This window comes from Garra rufa, chromosome 19 (assembly GCF_049309525.1).
Source record: "Garra rufa chromosome 19, GarRuf1.0, whole genome shotgun sequence".
In the NCBI taxonomy this organism is placed as follows: Eukaryota; Metazoa; Chordata; class Actinopteri; order Cypriniformes; family Cyprinidae; genus Garra; species Garra rufa.
The window spans coordinates 40105299-40119075 of NC_133379.1; the positions used below are offsets into that span (position 1 = coordinate 40105299).

A 13777-nucleotide genomic window follows, 5' to 3' on the forward strand; every position below is an offset into this window, starting at 1 on the left:
TATTAAATTATTCATTTTATTTATTACTTTTTGAAGAGATTTTTATGCATAAAAGTATATATTTTAAAAAAGTTCATCTTTTTAAAGTTTTTTTTTTATAATACAATATAATTTTATGCAGTTTATTAAAAAAAAAATTGTAAAACAATGAGCTAATTAAAAATTTAAAATTAAGTTTTGACATATTTATGGTAGGAAATTTACAAAATATCTTAACAGAACATGATCTTTACTTAACTTTACTTTTTTGTTTTGTTTTAAATTTATTGTTTATTATATATAGTTTTTAAAAAGTTTATCCTTTTAAAGTTTTTTTTAATCCAGTATATGATATAATATAATATTGTTATTAAATTATTCATTTTATTTATTACTTTTTGAAGAGATTTTTATGCATAAAAGTATATATTTTAAAAAAGTTCATCATCTTAAAGTTTTTTTTATAACACAATATAATTTAATGCAGTTTATAATTTTTTTTTTGTAAAACAATGAGCTAATTAAAAATGGTAAACTGAATTTTCTATTACTTTTTGGAAGTATTTAATGCATAACAGTATATATAATATAATAAAATCGCCTTTAAAGTTGTCCAAATGAAGTTCTTAACAATGCATATTACTAATTTAAAATTAAGTTTTGACATATTTATGGTAGGAAATTTACTAAATATCTTAATAGAACAGTTTTTGTTTTGTTTTATTTAAATTTATTGTTTATTATATATAGTTTTTAAAAAGTTCATCCTTTTAAAGAGTTTTTTTTTATCCAGTATATAATATAATATAATATTGTTATTAAATTATTCATTTTATTTATTACTTTTTGAAGAGATTTTTATGCATAAAAGTATATATTTTAAAAAAGTTCATCTTTTTAAAAAAAAAAATGTATAATACAATATAATTTAATGCAGTTTATTAAAAAAAACATTTATTTTTTTTGTAAAACAATGAGCTAATTAAAAATGGTAAACTGAATTTTCTATTACTTTTTGGAAGTATTTAATGCATAACAGTATATATAATATAATAAAATCGCCTTTAAAGTTGTTCAAATGAAGTTCTTAGCAATGCATATTACTGATTTAAAATTAAGTTTTGACATATTTATGGTAGGAAATTTACTAAATATCTTAATAGAACAGTTTTTGTTTTGTTTTATTTAAATTTATTGTTTATTATATATAGTTTTTAAAAAGTATATCCTTTTAAAGAGTTTTTTTTTTTATCTAGTATATAATATAATATTGTTATTAAATTATTCATTTTATTTATTACTTTTTGAAGAGATTTTTATGCATAAAAGTATATATTTTAAAGAAGTTAATCTTTTTAAAGTTTTTTATAATACAATATAATTTAATGCAGTTTATTAAAAAAACATTTTTTTGTAAAACAATGAGCTAATTAAAAATGGTAAACTGAATTTTCTATTACTTTTTGGAAGTATTTAATGCATAACAGTATATATAATATAATAAAATCGCCTTTAAAGTTGTTCAAATGAAGTTCTTAGCGGTGCATATTACTAATTTAAATTAAGTTTTGACATATTTATGGTAGGAAATTTACTAAATATCTTAATGGAACATAATCTTTACTTAATATCCTTTTTTATCCTAATGGTTTTCTTTTTTAATACCTTTTTTCTTTTATTTTTTTCTATATATATTATTATGTTATTATTATTTTTATTTTAGTTTGGTATTTTTCTTACATAGTTTTATTTTTATTATCATTGTTGTTGTTTGTTTTTTAAATTCTAAATTTATTTTAGTAATTTTTATGTGGTTACGTTATTTTTATTAGTGTTTTTTTTTTCTACATTTATTTATTTTTATATTTTATTTAGATTTAAGTTAGTAATTTTAATAATTTACCTTATTTCAGTTAGTTGCCAAGGCAGCATTTCTAATTTCTATTTAGTTTTTCTTTTCATATTTATATTTTGTGTTATTTTATTGCAACTTTATTTCAGTTAACAACAATCTTTTTAAATAGTTTTATTTTTGGTACAACTGCTATAAATGAAATTTACAAAAACAGACAAGAATTTTCAAAAATCATGTTTTTCATTGTGCATTCATTTATTTATTTTCATTAAGTAAAAATAACTAAAAAAAATACAGCTAACAAACACAATAAAACACAATAAAAACATGAAAACATAATAAAAATGAAAAGAGTTATGTTTTTGCAAATAAACAATTATAATTTAACAAAACACTAAATATGGTTTCTATACGATCATTAACTATCATGTTAAGATTGTATAAATGAATTGATGAGTAAAGCAGTGAGTATTACAGTTCATCTTTAGATTGAGTAGTTAGTAAAGTTAATTCTGTTCTAATCAAGTCAAAGTAATTAGTAAGAGTGACTTTTGGATTACTGATTACTAACAAGCGTTTTTATTAATTGGACACTGATATACTTCTAGCACTGATGACGGCTCAAACGAGCAGCTCATTGATCTCAAAAGGTCAGAGGTCTAACCTCAGGTGACAGCGATTGATGCATATCCTTATATAGACTGAATCTAATTTGCATATTACCATTATGAGATATATGAAGCATGCAACGTTATGTTTTTCAATAATTAGTATGCTAATGTACTAATTTAGCATGCCATTCCATTATCTTAGAAATAAAAAATTATTTTGTATTTTGCTGGGAGGGGGTTTGTACAAAGCATTTTCACTTTTAAATAAAGAAAATGTCTAAACAATTAAAAAAAATAAAATAAAATAAAACCTAAAAAATGTAATTAAACAATTTAAATAATATATTTATGTATTACTTGTCGACTGTTATTTATTAACACTGTTATAATGAAAAAAAAAGTAATTTTGATTGAATTTTCTATACAAAAAATATTAGACAATGTCTACAAAATTAGTTTGTTTTATTTTTATATTATTGTATTTATTATTGTATTGTATTGTTCATATTATCATGACTCTGTTTGCATTTATATTTCATTTTTTACGCTAAAAATGCTATTTAATTAAACACAATGTCATGAAATAAGTCCATAATTTAAAAAAAATAGTACTTTAATGAAAAATAAATAAAGAAATAAATTACAATTCTTTATTTATTTACTAATTTTGTGGGAAACTAATAAGTAAATTAAAATAATTATTAAATTAATTTTGTGGGGATATTTATATTTAGTTGTTTATATTACATTTATTTATGTTGCTTATTATTGCTTATAAAAATAAAATATATAAATAAAATAAATAAATATTATATAAATAAATAAAATGTATGTCTACAAAAAATAATTTAATAATGTAATTTAAGTCATATTTATTTATTACTTATTGACTTTTATTTATTATGACTTTTATAATGAAAAATATATATATTTTTGATTTAATTTTCTATACAAAAAGTCTACAAAATTAATTTTAAAAAACAAAATAATTATTTATTTATTTATTATTGTTTATTATTTATTATGACTCCATTGTAATAAAATATTATTTAGCAACTTTATTGAATTTTTATGCTAAAAATGCCATTTAATTAAATTAAATAAGTCCAGAATTAAAAATAAATAAATAGTAATTTAATAAAAAACAAATAAGGAAATAAATTACAAATTATTATTTATTATTTTAACCAAAAAGTCAATTAAAAGTATTAAATTGATTTTGTGGGGCTATTTTATTTAGTTACATTTATTTATAAATAAATATTCCATTTATGTATGACGTTATGAATTATTTTATAGAAAAATAATTATTAAATAAATTTTGTGGGGATATTTATATTTAGTTGTTTATATTACATTTATTTATGTTGCTTATTATTGCTTATAAAAATAAAATATATGTATAAAATAAATAAATATTATATAAATAAATAAAATGTATGTCTACAAAACATTTTGGGGGGAAAAATAATTTAGTAATGTAATTTAAGTAATATTTATTTATTACTTATTGATTTTTATTTATTATGACTTTTATAATGAAAAAAATATATATTTTTTATTTAATTTTCTATACAAAAAGTCTACAAAATTAATTTAAAAAAACAAAATAATTATTTATTTATTTATTATTGTTTATTATTTATTATGACTCCATTGTAATAAAATATTATTTAGCATCTTTATTGAATTTTTATGCTAAAAATGCCATTTAATTAAATTAAATAAGTCCAGAATTAAAAAAAAATAGTAATTTAATAAAAAAACAAATAAGGAAATAAATTACAAATGATCATTTATTAATTATTTTAACCATTAAGACAATTAAAAGTATTAAATAGATTTTGTGGGGCTATTTTGTTTAGTTACATTTATTTATAAATAAATATTCCATTTATGTATGACGTTATGAATTATTTTATAGAAAAATAATTATTAAATTAATTTTGTGGGGATATTTATATTTAGTTGTTTATATTACATTTATTTATGTTGCTTATTATTGCTTATAAAAATAAAATATATGTATAAAATAAATAAATATTTTATAAATAAATAAAATGTATGTCTACAAAACATTTTGGGGAAAAAAATAATTTAATAATGTAATTTAAGTAATATTTATTTATTACTTATTGATTTTTATTTATTATGACTTTTATAATGAAAATATATATATTTTTATTTAATTCTCTATACAAAAAAAATATGCTAAATGTCTACAAAATTAATTTAAAAAAACAAAATAATTATTTATTTATTTATTATTGTTTATTATTTATTATGACTCCATTGTAATAAAATATTATTTAGCATCTTAATTGAATTTTTATACTAAAAATGCCATTTAATTAAATTAAATAAGTCCAGAATTTAAATAAATAAATAGTAATTTAATAAAAAAACAAATAAGGAAATAAATTACAAATTATTATTTATTAATTATTTTAACCAAAAAGACAATTAAAAGTATTAAATTGATTTTGTGGGGCTATTTTATTTAGTTACATTTATTTATAAATAAATATTCCATTCATGTATGACGTTATGAATTATTTTATAGAAAAATAATAAGTTGATTAAAATAATTCTTAAATTTAAAAAACTAGAAATAGAGGATCAAGTGGAGCACATGCAATCCTGCAGTAGTGTGTGCTTCTGTGAATCAGTATGCAGCCGTGTTTTCTCTCACGTCTTTTCCATCTCTGTCTCTGCAGGTTTTATATGGTGGCGTACTGCGATCGCAGTTATCGCATCGCAGTCGGCGCCCGTCAAGGTTCAGTGGCCCTTTATGACGTTCGCACTGGAAAGTGCCAGGTAAGCGTACTGCGTCTCTGCTGTGAGTCTGAATGGGTGCCGGTGGGGTGGTGCTCACCTGGCGTGCAGGTGTCCGGCGGAGGGCGAGAGGGCAGGTGTGAGCGGCCAGGGGTGCATGATGGGAGCCGCTGCCCTGCAGAGAGAGAGATTGTGCGATCGATCCGGTCCGGCACCGTGAACACGAGTCCAGGTGACCCTGATGTCACAGCTGGGGTCACATGATCGCACTGAGCTCTGTGTGTGTTTGTGTTTGTCAGAGAAACACACTGCCTCTGGGTTCAGTTGATAAGACGGATCTACACACACAAGTCAGAACTCTGGACAGACTTGACAGCTTTTTTTTTTTTATATATTACAATATTTTCCAAAAGAAGTCTCACCAAGGCTGCATTTATTTTATTAAAAGTCCTGCAAAAACAGGAACATTTTGAAATAATATTTTTTTAAAATAGCTGTTTTCTATGTGAATGTCACTTTCTGTGATCAAAGCTGAATTTTCAGCGTTCACTACTCCAGGCTTCAAGTCACATTAGCCTTCAGAAATCATTCTAGTATGCTGTTTTGATGCTGAAGAAACATCCCTTGTTAATATTTTTTGTGAAAACATTTTATTTTTTAGGGTTCACATATGAATAGTGCGATGGGGTTTTAGTGTCACTTTAAGATTAAAGTCGAAATATTTTGAGAATGTTGAAATATTTAGAGAATAAAGTCGAAATTATGAAAATAAAGTTGAAATTATGGGAATAAAGTCAAAATGTTACAAGAATAAAGTCATTGTATTTTAGGAATAAAGTTGAAATACTACCAGAATAAAGTCATAATATTTTGAGAATAATGCCGGAATAAAGTAGAAATATTTAGAGAATAAAGTTGAAATATTACAAGAATAAAGTCTTTTGAGAATAAAGTCGAAATTTTTCGAGAATAAAGTTGAAATGTTTCGAAAATAAAGTTGAAATTATGAGAATAATGTCAAAATTCTGAGAATAAAGTGGAAATATTGCTAGAATAAAGTCTTTTGAGAATGAACTCGAAATTACGAGAATAAAGTTGAAATGTTACAAAAATAAAGTAGTAATATTTTGAGAATAAAGTCGAAATATTACAAGTTGAAATACAACCAGAATAAATTTGAAATATTTTGAGAATAAAGTCGAAATATTTTGAGAATAATGTAGAAATATTTTGAGAATAATGTAGAAATATTTTGAGAATGAAGTCAAAATATTCTGAGATTAAAGTTGAAATACTACGAGAATAAAGTCAAAATATTTCGAGAATGTAGTTGAGATATTTCTAAAATAAAGTTCAAATTATGAGAATAAAGTCGAAAGTTTCGAGAATAAAGTTGAAATTATGAGAATAAAGTCAAAATTCTGAGAATAAAGTGGAAATGTTTTGAGAATTAAGTTGAAATATTGCTAGAATAAAGTCTTTTGAGAATGAAGTCGAAATTACGAGAATAAAGTTGAAATGTTACAAAAATAAAGTAGTAATATTTTGAGAATAAAGTCGAAATATTACAAGTCGAAATACAACCAGAATAAATTTGAAATATTTTGAGAATAAAGTCAAAATATTTTGAGAATAATGTAGAAATATATTGAGAATAATGTAGAAATATTTTGAGAATAATGTAGAAATATTTTGAGAATAATGTAGAAATATTTTGAGAATGAAGTCAAAATATTCTGAGATTAAAGTTGAAATACTACGAGAATAAAGTCAAAATATTTCGAGAATGTAGTTGAGATATTTCTAAAATAAAGTTCAAATTATGAGAATAAAGTCGAAATGTGTTAAAACGAATAAAGTTGAAATACTATGGGAATTAAGTAGAAGTTACAAAAGTAAAGTATTAATTTCTTTTAAAAAACATTATCCTGACCCCAAACTTTTTGCACATTAAAGTCTATTAATTATTATTTTTACTAAAACAGTTTTAAAAGAATGTCACACATCCAGTTTGAAACCCCGATGATGAGCATGCGATCAGCGATGGTGCGTCTCCGTGGCCAGAGCATTATGGGATGTGCATGTGATCTGATCGCCGGGTCCCCAGACAGCGATTTCACAGAGATCTGATCTGGAGAACTGTAAACAGCCTAAAATCAATCCTTCAATCAATTCAGCTGCGAGGTCCAATCTAACTGTCTCAAACACACACTACACTACAATACAATACAAAACACACACACACACACTTGTATATGTGGTTTATGCGGACTATAGAGAGTTCCTATTAGTGCTGTCACCATACCAAAATTTTGACTTCAATATGATACCTGACTATAATATCTGGATACTACTACTGAACAAAAACATAGAATGACAGGTAAAAAGTAATTGAATAAAAGATGATCCAAATGGAGGTTATAGTTATTTTATCTGTTAAAAAAAGCATTGCATACACCTTTAAAAAAACAATAACAATTTATGTCAAAATATAGTTATTTTATCTTTGTTATTAATAATAAGAACATAGATGCAAGCAACTAAACTAAAGGATTTTAAACTAAAGTTTTTTTTTTTCGTTTTTTTTTTCTCGTTTTATTAAATTTCTGGTACAAAAATCTAAACACTGGAAGAAGTCAGTTTCAAAATTCTTTAATTTTTTTGACATTAGAGTCAAAAGGGGATTTTGGGTCTCTCATTTCGTCAAGGTATAATAAAAAAACTTAGAACAGAGAGGAAACACTATTTTTTACCATTTTGGGGGAATAAAATGTATAAAATCAAGCAAATTATGTATGAACAAATCCCTCTGTAAAAACCTTCAGGATATAGACAGAAATACAAATGTCAAGTTTGGTGTGTGTAAGAGCTACTGAAGTGGAGATTTATGGCTCAGTGTAGGAGAAAAAAACTCATTTTGAGAAAACGGCATTTAAAAAATGCACCTTAATTGAAATCTATTGAGTTGAGATATTTCTAAAATAAAGTTCAAATTATGAGAATAAAGTTGAAATGTTTCGAAAATAAAGTTGAAATTATGAGAATAATGTCAAAATTCTGAGAATAAAGTAGAAATGTTTTGAGAATAAAGTGGAAATGTTTTGAGAATAAAGTTGAAATATTGCTAGAATAAAGTCTTTTGAGAATGAAGTCGAAATTACGAGAATAAAGTTGAAATGTTACAAAAATAAAGTAGTAATATTTTGAGAATAAAGTCGAAATATTACAAGTCGAAATACAACCAGAATAAATTTGAAATATTTTGAGAATAAAGTCAAAATATTTTGAGAATAATGTAGAAATATTTTGAGAATAATGTAGAAATATTTTGAGAATGATGTAGAAATATTTTGAGAATAATCTAGAAATATTTTGAGAATAATGTAGAAATATTTTGAGAATAATGTAGAAATATTTTGAGAATAATCTAGAAATATTTTGAGAATAATGTAGAAATATTTTGAGAATAATGTAGAAATATTTTGAGAATAATGTAGAAATATTTTGAGAATAATGTAGAAATATTTTGAGAATAATGTAGAAATATTTTGAGAATAATGTAGAAATATTTTGAGAATAATGTAGAAATATTTTGAGAATAATGTAGAAATATTTTGAGAATAATCTAGAAATATTTTGAGAATAATGTAGAAATATTTTGAGAATAATGTAGAAATATTTTGAGAATGAAGTCAAAATATTTTGAGAATAATGTAGAAATATTTTGAGAATAATCTAGAAATATTTTGAGAATAATGTAGAAATATTTTGAGAATAATGTAGAAATATTTTGAGAATAATCTAGAAATATTTTGAGAATAATGTAGAAATATTTTGAGAATAATGTAGAAATATTTTTAGAATAATGTAGAAATATTTTGAGAATAATGTAGAAATATTTTGAGAATGAAGTCAAAATATTCTGAGATTAAAGTTGAAATAAAAGTGTATAAAATCAAGCAAATTATATAAGAACAAATCCCTCTGCAAAAAACCTTCACAATATAGACAGGAATAAAAATGTCAAGTTTGGTGTGTGTAAGAGCTACTGAAGTGAAGATTTATGGCTCAGTGTAGGAGAAAAAAAATCATTTTGCGAAAACAGCCTTTAAAAAATGCACCGTAATTGAAATCTATTGACACAATTAGATAAAGTGCTATAAAAGAAAGACGTCTGCAGTGTTTTTTGGGTGTTTTCTTTCCACCGGTCTAAAAAAACACTTTATGAAAAACCAAAAAGTCCAAAATCTCAAACTTGACAGATGCATGAAAAAACTGTTTTTGCCTGTGGTGTCTCTGCTTAAGTGCAACACTAGTCCCCATGAACGCATATATAAGTGTGTGTGTGTGTGTGTGTGTGTGTGTGTGTGTGTGTGTGTGTGTGTGTGTGTGTGTGTGTGTCCGGTGTGCATAGCCATCTGTCCTTCTTTTGATCTGTGAAGTGGTCAGCCGAACGTCAGGCATCTCCTGCATTTACTAATTAAACACTGTGTGTGTGTTTTGTCAGTGTTTCCTGATGCAGCACATTTTCCCATCAGCTCTTCCTGCGTGTTTGTTTTGTTGGTTTGGTCGATATAGTGTCCATATATGTCATCTCATCATATAGTCTGCTTCAAGTTGCAGTTTATTTAGGTCTGCCCACTTAAACAGGAAGTGACCGTTTGATTGACAAGGATGAAACTTCTGCATTTAAATCAGCCTTTTAGTGTATAGTCTCCATTTAAATTTTGTAGATTATTTCAGTGTTAAACTGGTATAACTATAATAGTCTGAGAAAAAAAATCTAAAAATGATAAAAAGGCTCATGTATAGTTATATAGGCTCATATAGAATTATATAGCGAGAATATGGAGGAAAAGCAGCTTAGTTTTATTCAGAGACTACTGAGCAGATGCTGATATTTATATGATGTAAATATGATGCTTGTGATATAAATGAATGAGAGTAAATATTAGTCATTGCTCTATAACTCCAATAATATCTTAGTATTTGAAGAATTGAAATGATCCAAACGTATGATGCAATCCAATCCAATGATGATTGAGAGATGAACACATAAAAGGTTCCTCAGAAGTTAATAATGTTAAAAAATATTAAATATTTATTTATTTTTTATTTTCTGTATTTGTTTATGGCAGATTTTATGTAATGTTACAAGTATTTATAACATTGATTAATAATGATAATTATATAAAACAGTATATTGATATATTTTATAGAGATAATATATATGTTGATTATATTTTTTATACTGATTATATTTAAATTGTTTATTGTAATTTGATATTTATTGTAATAATAATTATTATTATAAAACAGTATATATTTATGTTTTATAGAGATAATATATATGTTGGTAGTATACAATAATATATTTATTTTTACATTTTTTATTTTTAGTATTTTTTTATTTTTTATTTTTTAATTGTTATGTTACATGTAAATAATAATAATAATAATAATAATAATGCATATTTGTATATTTTATAGTGGTAATATTTATATTAAACACTTCTTTTAATATTTTATTTACAAAATTTGTATTCTTACTACATTATTATTAATTGATGTTGATGTTTATAATATACAATTAGATATTGATTTTGTTTTGTTTTATATGCATTTTGCATAGTTTTTGTACTTATTTCGTTTTATTTTTATTATTATTATATTTCTATTATTTTAAATCACACTTGTGAAAATTATTTAAACTCAAACCAATATTTAATGTGCGTGTATTTATTTATTTGGTAGATTTTTTTTACTTCATGACAGTGCTATTTTAGTATCAATGAGGTACTATTATAATTTTTTTTTAAAGTTTTTATTTATAGCTTTAGTATTTGTGTTTTTGTGATTTATTATTATTATTTATTTATTTTTTAGCATGTCTATATAGTTATTTTTGTATAAGGAAAGTATCTGAAATAAAAAAAAGTGTACTTTTTAAAAGTTTTGCTTATATTTAAGTTCAAGTTTATTTTACTTATTTTTTCTGTGTGTGCTTTAAGTTTTGACTATAGTAACTCTGCTTTGTGTCTTTATAGCACACAGAAAATCATGAGTAGTTGTTTTTTTCTGAAGAGTCTCGCTCTTGACTATTTTTCTGTCTGCTGAAGTTTTGTATGAGCTGTGGTGATCTGACAGTCCAATATTTCTGCCGCTCTGTGCCTTTATTTCAGCTGTCAGATTTTCATTAGAGACGCGGGTCAGGTGAGGCTGTTTTCATTGCGTTTGGTCTTTAATTGCGAGAGATTACGTTAGCGAGCCGCTCTCATAACGCCGCATGTGTCTTTAATCGAATGGCTGCGTTATGAGAGCGTTTTCTCTGACGGCTCGGACGGATTATTGCTTTACAGCGGCTGTTTATCATTCCCCCAGCCGCTCAGAAGATGAGCTGACGTTCATTTCGGCGTGATTTGATCAAACACACGTTCACTGGCGATTATACAGACGTCTGATGCTCTGCTGTCCTGCAGCGTCAAACAACCTAGGAGTGTTTTATCATAATATTGTCTGTGTTCGTCTGAAGAGTCGGGTTTTTGGGTTAGAAAAAGCATTCAAACTGAATTCAGTCATGAAAACGTGTTAAAATAGATGACAAAATGCAATTATTAAAATGTTTTATAATGCTTTAATCAAGAAAGTAATTGAGGTATGCAATCTAAGTCTAAAAAATATGTTACTATAATAAATAAATAACTAAAACATGTGACGTGAGTATATAAGATGCTCAAAAAGTGAGCTCAAATAATGGTGTCTGTAATGAACAACATCCAATGGTGAAAATCTGCAAAAATGTTAATTATATTAGTAAAATAAGAGGGATCATATAAAATGCATGTTATTTTTTTATTAAGTACTGACCTGAATAAGATACTTCACATAAAAAACACTTACATATAGTTGAATTTATAAAATATCACCTTTTTGTAAAACTGTTATTACCTGAATGCTCCACAGCTGTGTTTTTTTGTTTAGTGATAGTTGTTTATTCCTTGTCTGTCCTGAACAGTTCAACTGCCTGCTGTTCTTCAGAAAAAATCCTTTGGGTGCCAGAAATTCTTTGGTTTTCCAGCATTTTTGTGTATTTGAACCCTTTCCAACAATGACTGTATGATTTTGAGATCTATCTTTTCACACTGAGGACAACTGAGGGACTCATATGCATCTATTACAGAAGGTTCAAACACTCACTGATGCTTCAGAAGGAAAAAATGCATTTAGAGCTGTTTGAACAAAACAAGGATGTGTACATTTTTCTTATTCTGTCTAAATTTCATTTTTTTTTTTTTTTTTTCCTTTAATACTGCCCTTAAGAAGCTACAGAAGATACTTACATGTTTTCCAGAAGACAAAATGAGTTAAATTTACCCTGATCTTAATATTGCAAAAGTTTTCACCCCCCCGGCTCTTAATGCTTTTCTTTTCCTTCTGAAGCATCAGTGAGTGTTTGAACCTTCTGGAATAGTTTCATGAGTCTCTTAAAATCTTAAAATCATTCAGTCATTATTGGAAAGAGTTCGAACCCACAAAAATACTGAAAAAGCAAAGAATTTATGGGACCTGAAGGATTTTTCTGAAGAACAGCAGGCAGTTTAACTGTTCAGGACAAACAAGGGACTCATGAACAACTATCACTAAACAAAAAACACACAGCTGTGGATCATTCAGGTAACAACACAGTATTAAAAATCAAGTTTATGTAAACTTTTGAACAGGATAATTTTTATAAATTCAACTATTATTTTCTCTTATGTAAACATCCTTTATGTGAAATATCTTATTCAGGTCAGTAGTAAATAAACAATAACATGCATTTTGTATGATGCCTCTTATTTGAGTAAATATAAAGATTAAATAATAAAGATTTTATGTAATGTTCTAAGTAATTATAACATAATATTGATTAATAGTAATAATAATAAGACAGTATATATTGATATATTTTATAGAGATAATATATAATATGTTGATATTATACCTTTACTATTTATATATTTATTTATAATTTTATTTAATGTCATATGTTAATATAACAATTATAATGTAGTATTTGTATATTTTATAGTGATCATATGTTTATATTAAACACTTATTTGTTTTAATATTTATTTTGTTTACAATTTTAGTATTTTTATTCATTATTATTAATTTAATCTTTCAGTGTATCTATTTATTTTCTTTTTTTCTCACTTTATTTAATACATTTTTCAAGCATTACAAAATTATCAAAAACATTTCAAAAATACAGTTTAAATAACTTTATAATGCATATATTTATAATACAATCGCGTATTGATTTTATGTTTTTTATTTACATTTTGCATACAATTTTTGCATTTTTTTTGTCTATTTTTTTATTATTATTATTTTCAATCACACTCATGAGACACGTCTGCAGTCTCTCTCTGCATCTGTCTGTCTCTCATCTTCTCCGCTGGCACTTTAAGCCGCTCTTCTTCACAGTGGTACCAGTCTCAATCCCACAATGCACTAGTGCAGCTGTAGGACCCCCTCCCAGGATTCATAATGGCCCATAAAGCTCTTAAAGCAC

At 24.8% G+C, this 13777-nt stretch overlaps 1 protein-coding gene across 1 annotated transcript in view; it reads left to right on the forward strand.

The window, feature by feature from the left end:
• Window positions 1–13777, forward strand: part of LOC141292114 (WD repeat-containing protein 7-like) — an 80846-nt gene that overhangs the window by 60937 nt on the left and 6132 nt on the right. Inside the window, exon 8 of the mRNA XM_073824069.1 lies at window positions 5163–5262. Coding sequence (XP_073680170.1) covers window positions 5163–5262 — 100 coding nt within the window. The remainder of the gene's footprint in view (window positions 1–5162; window positions 5263–13777) is intronic.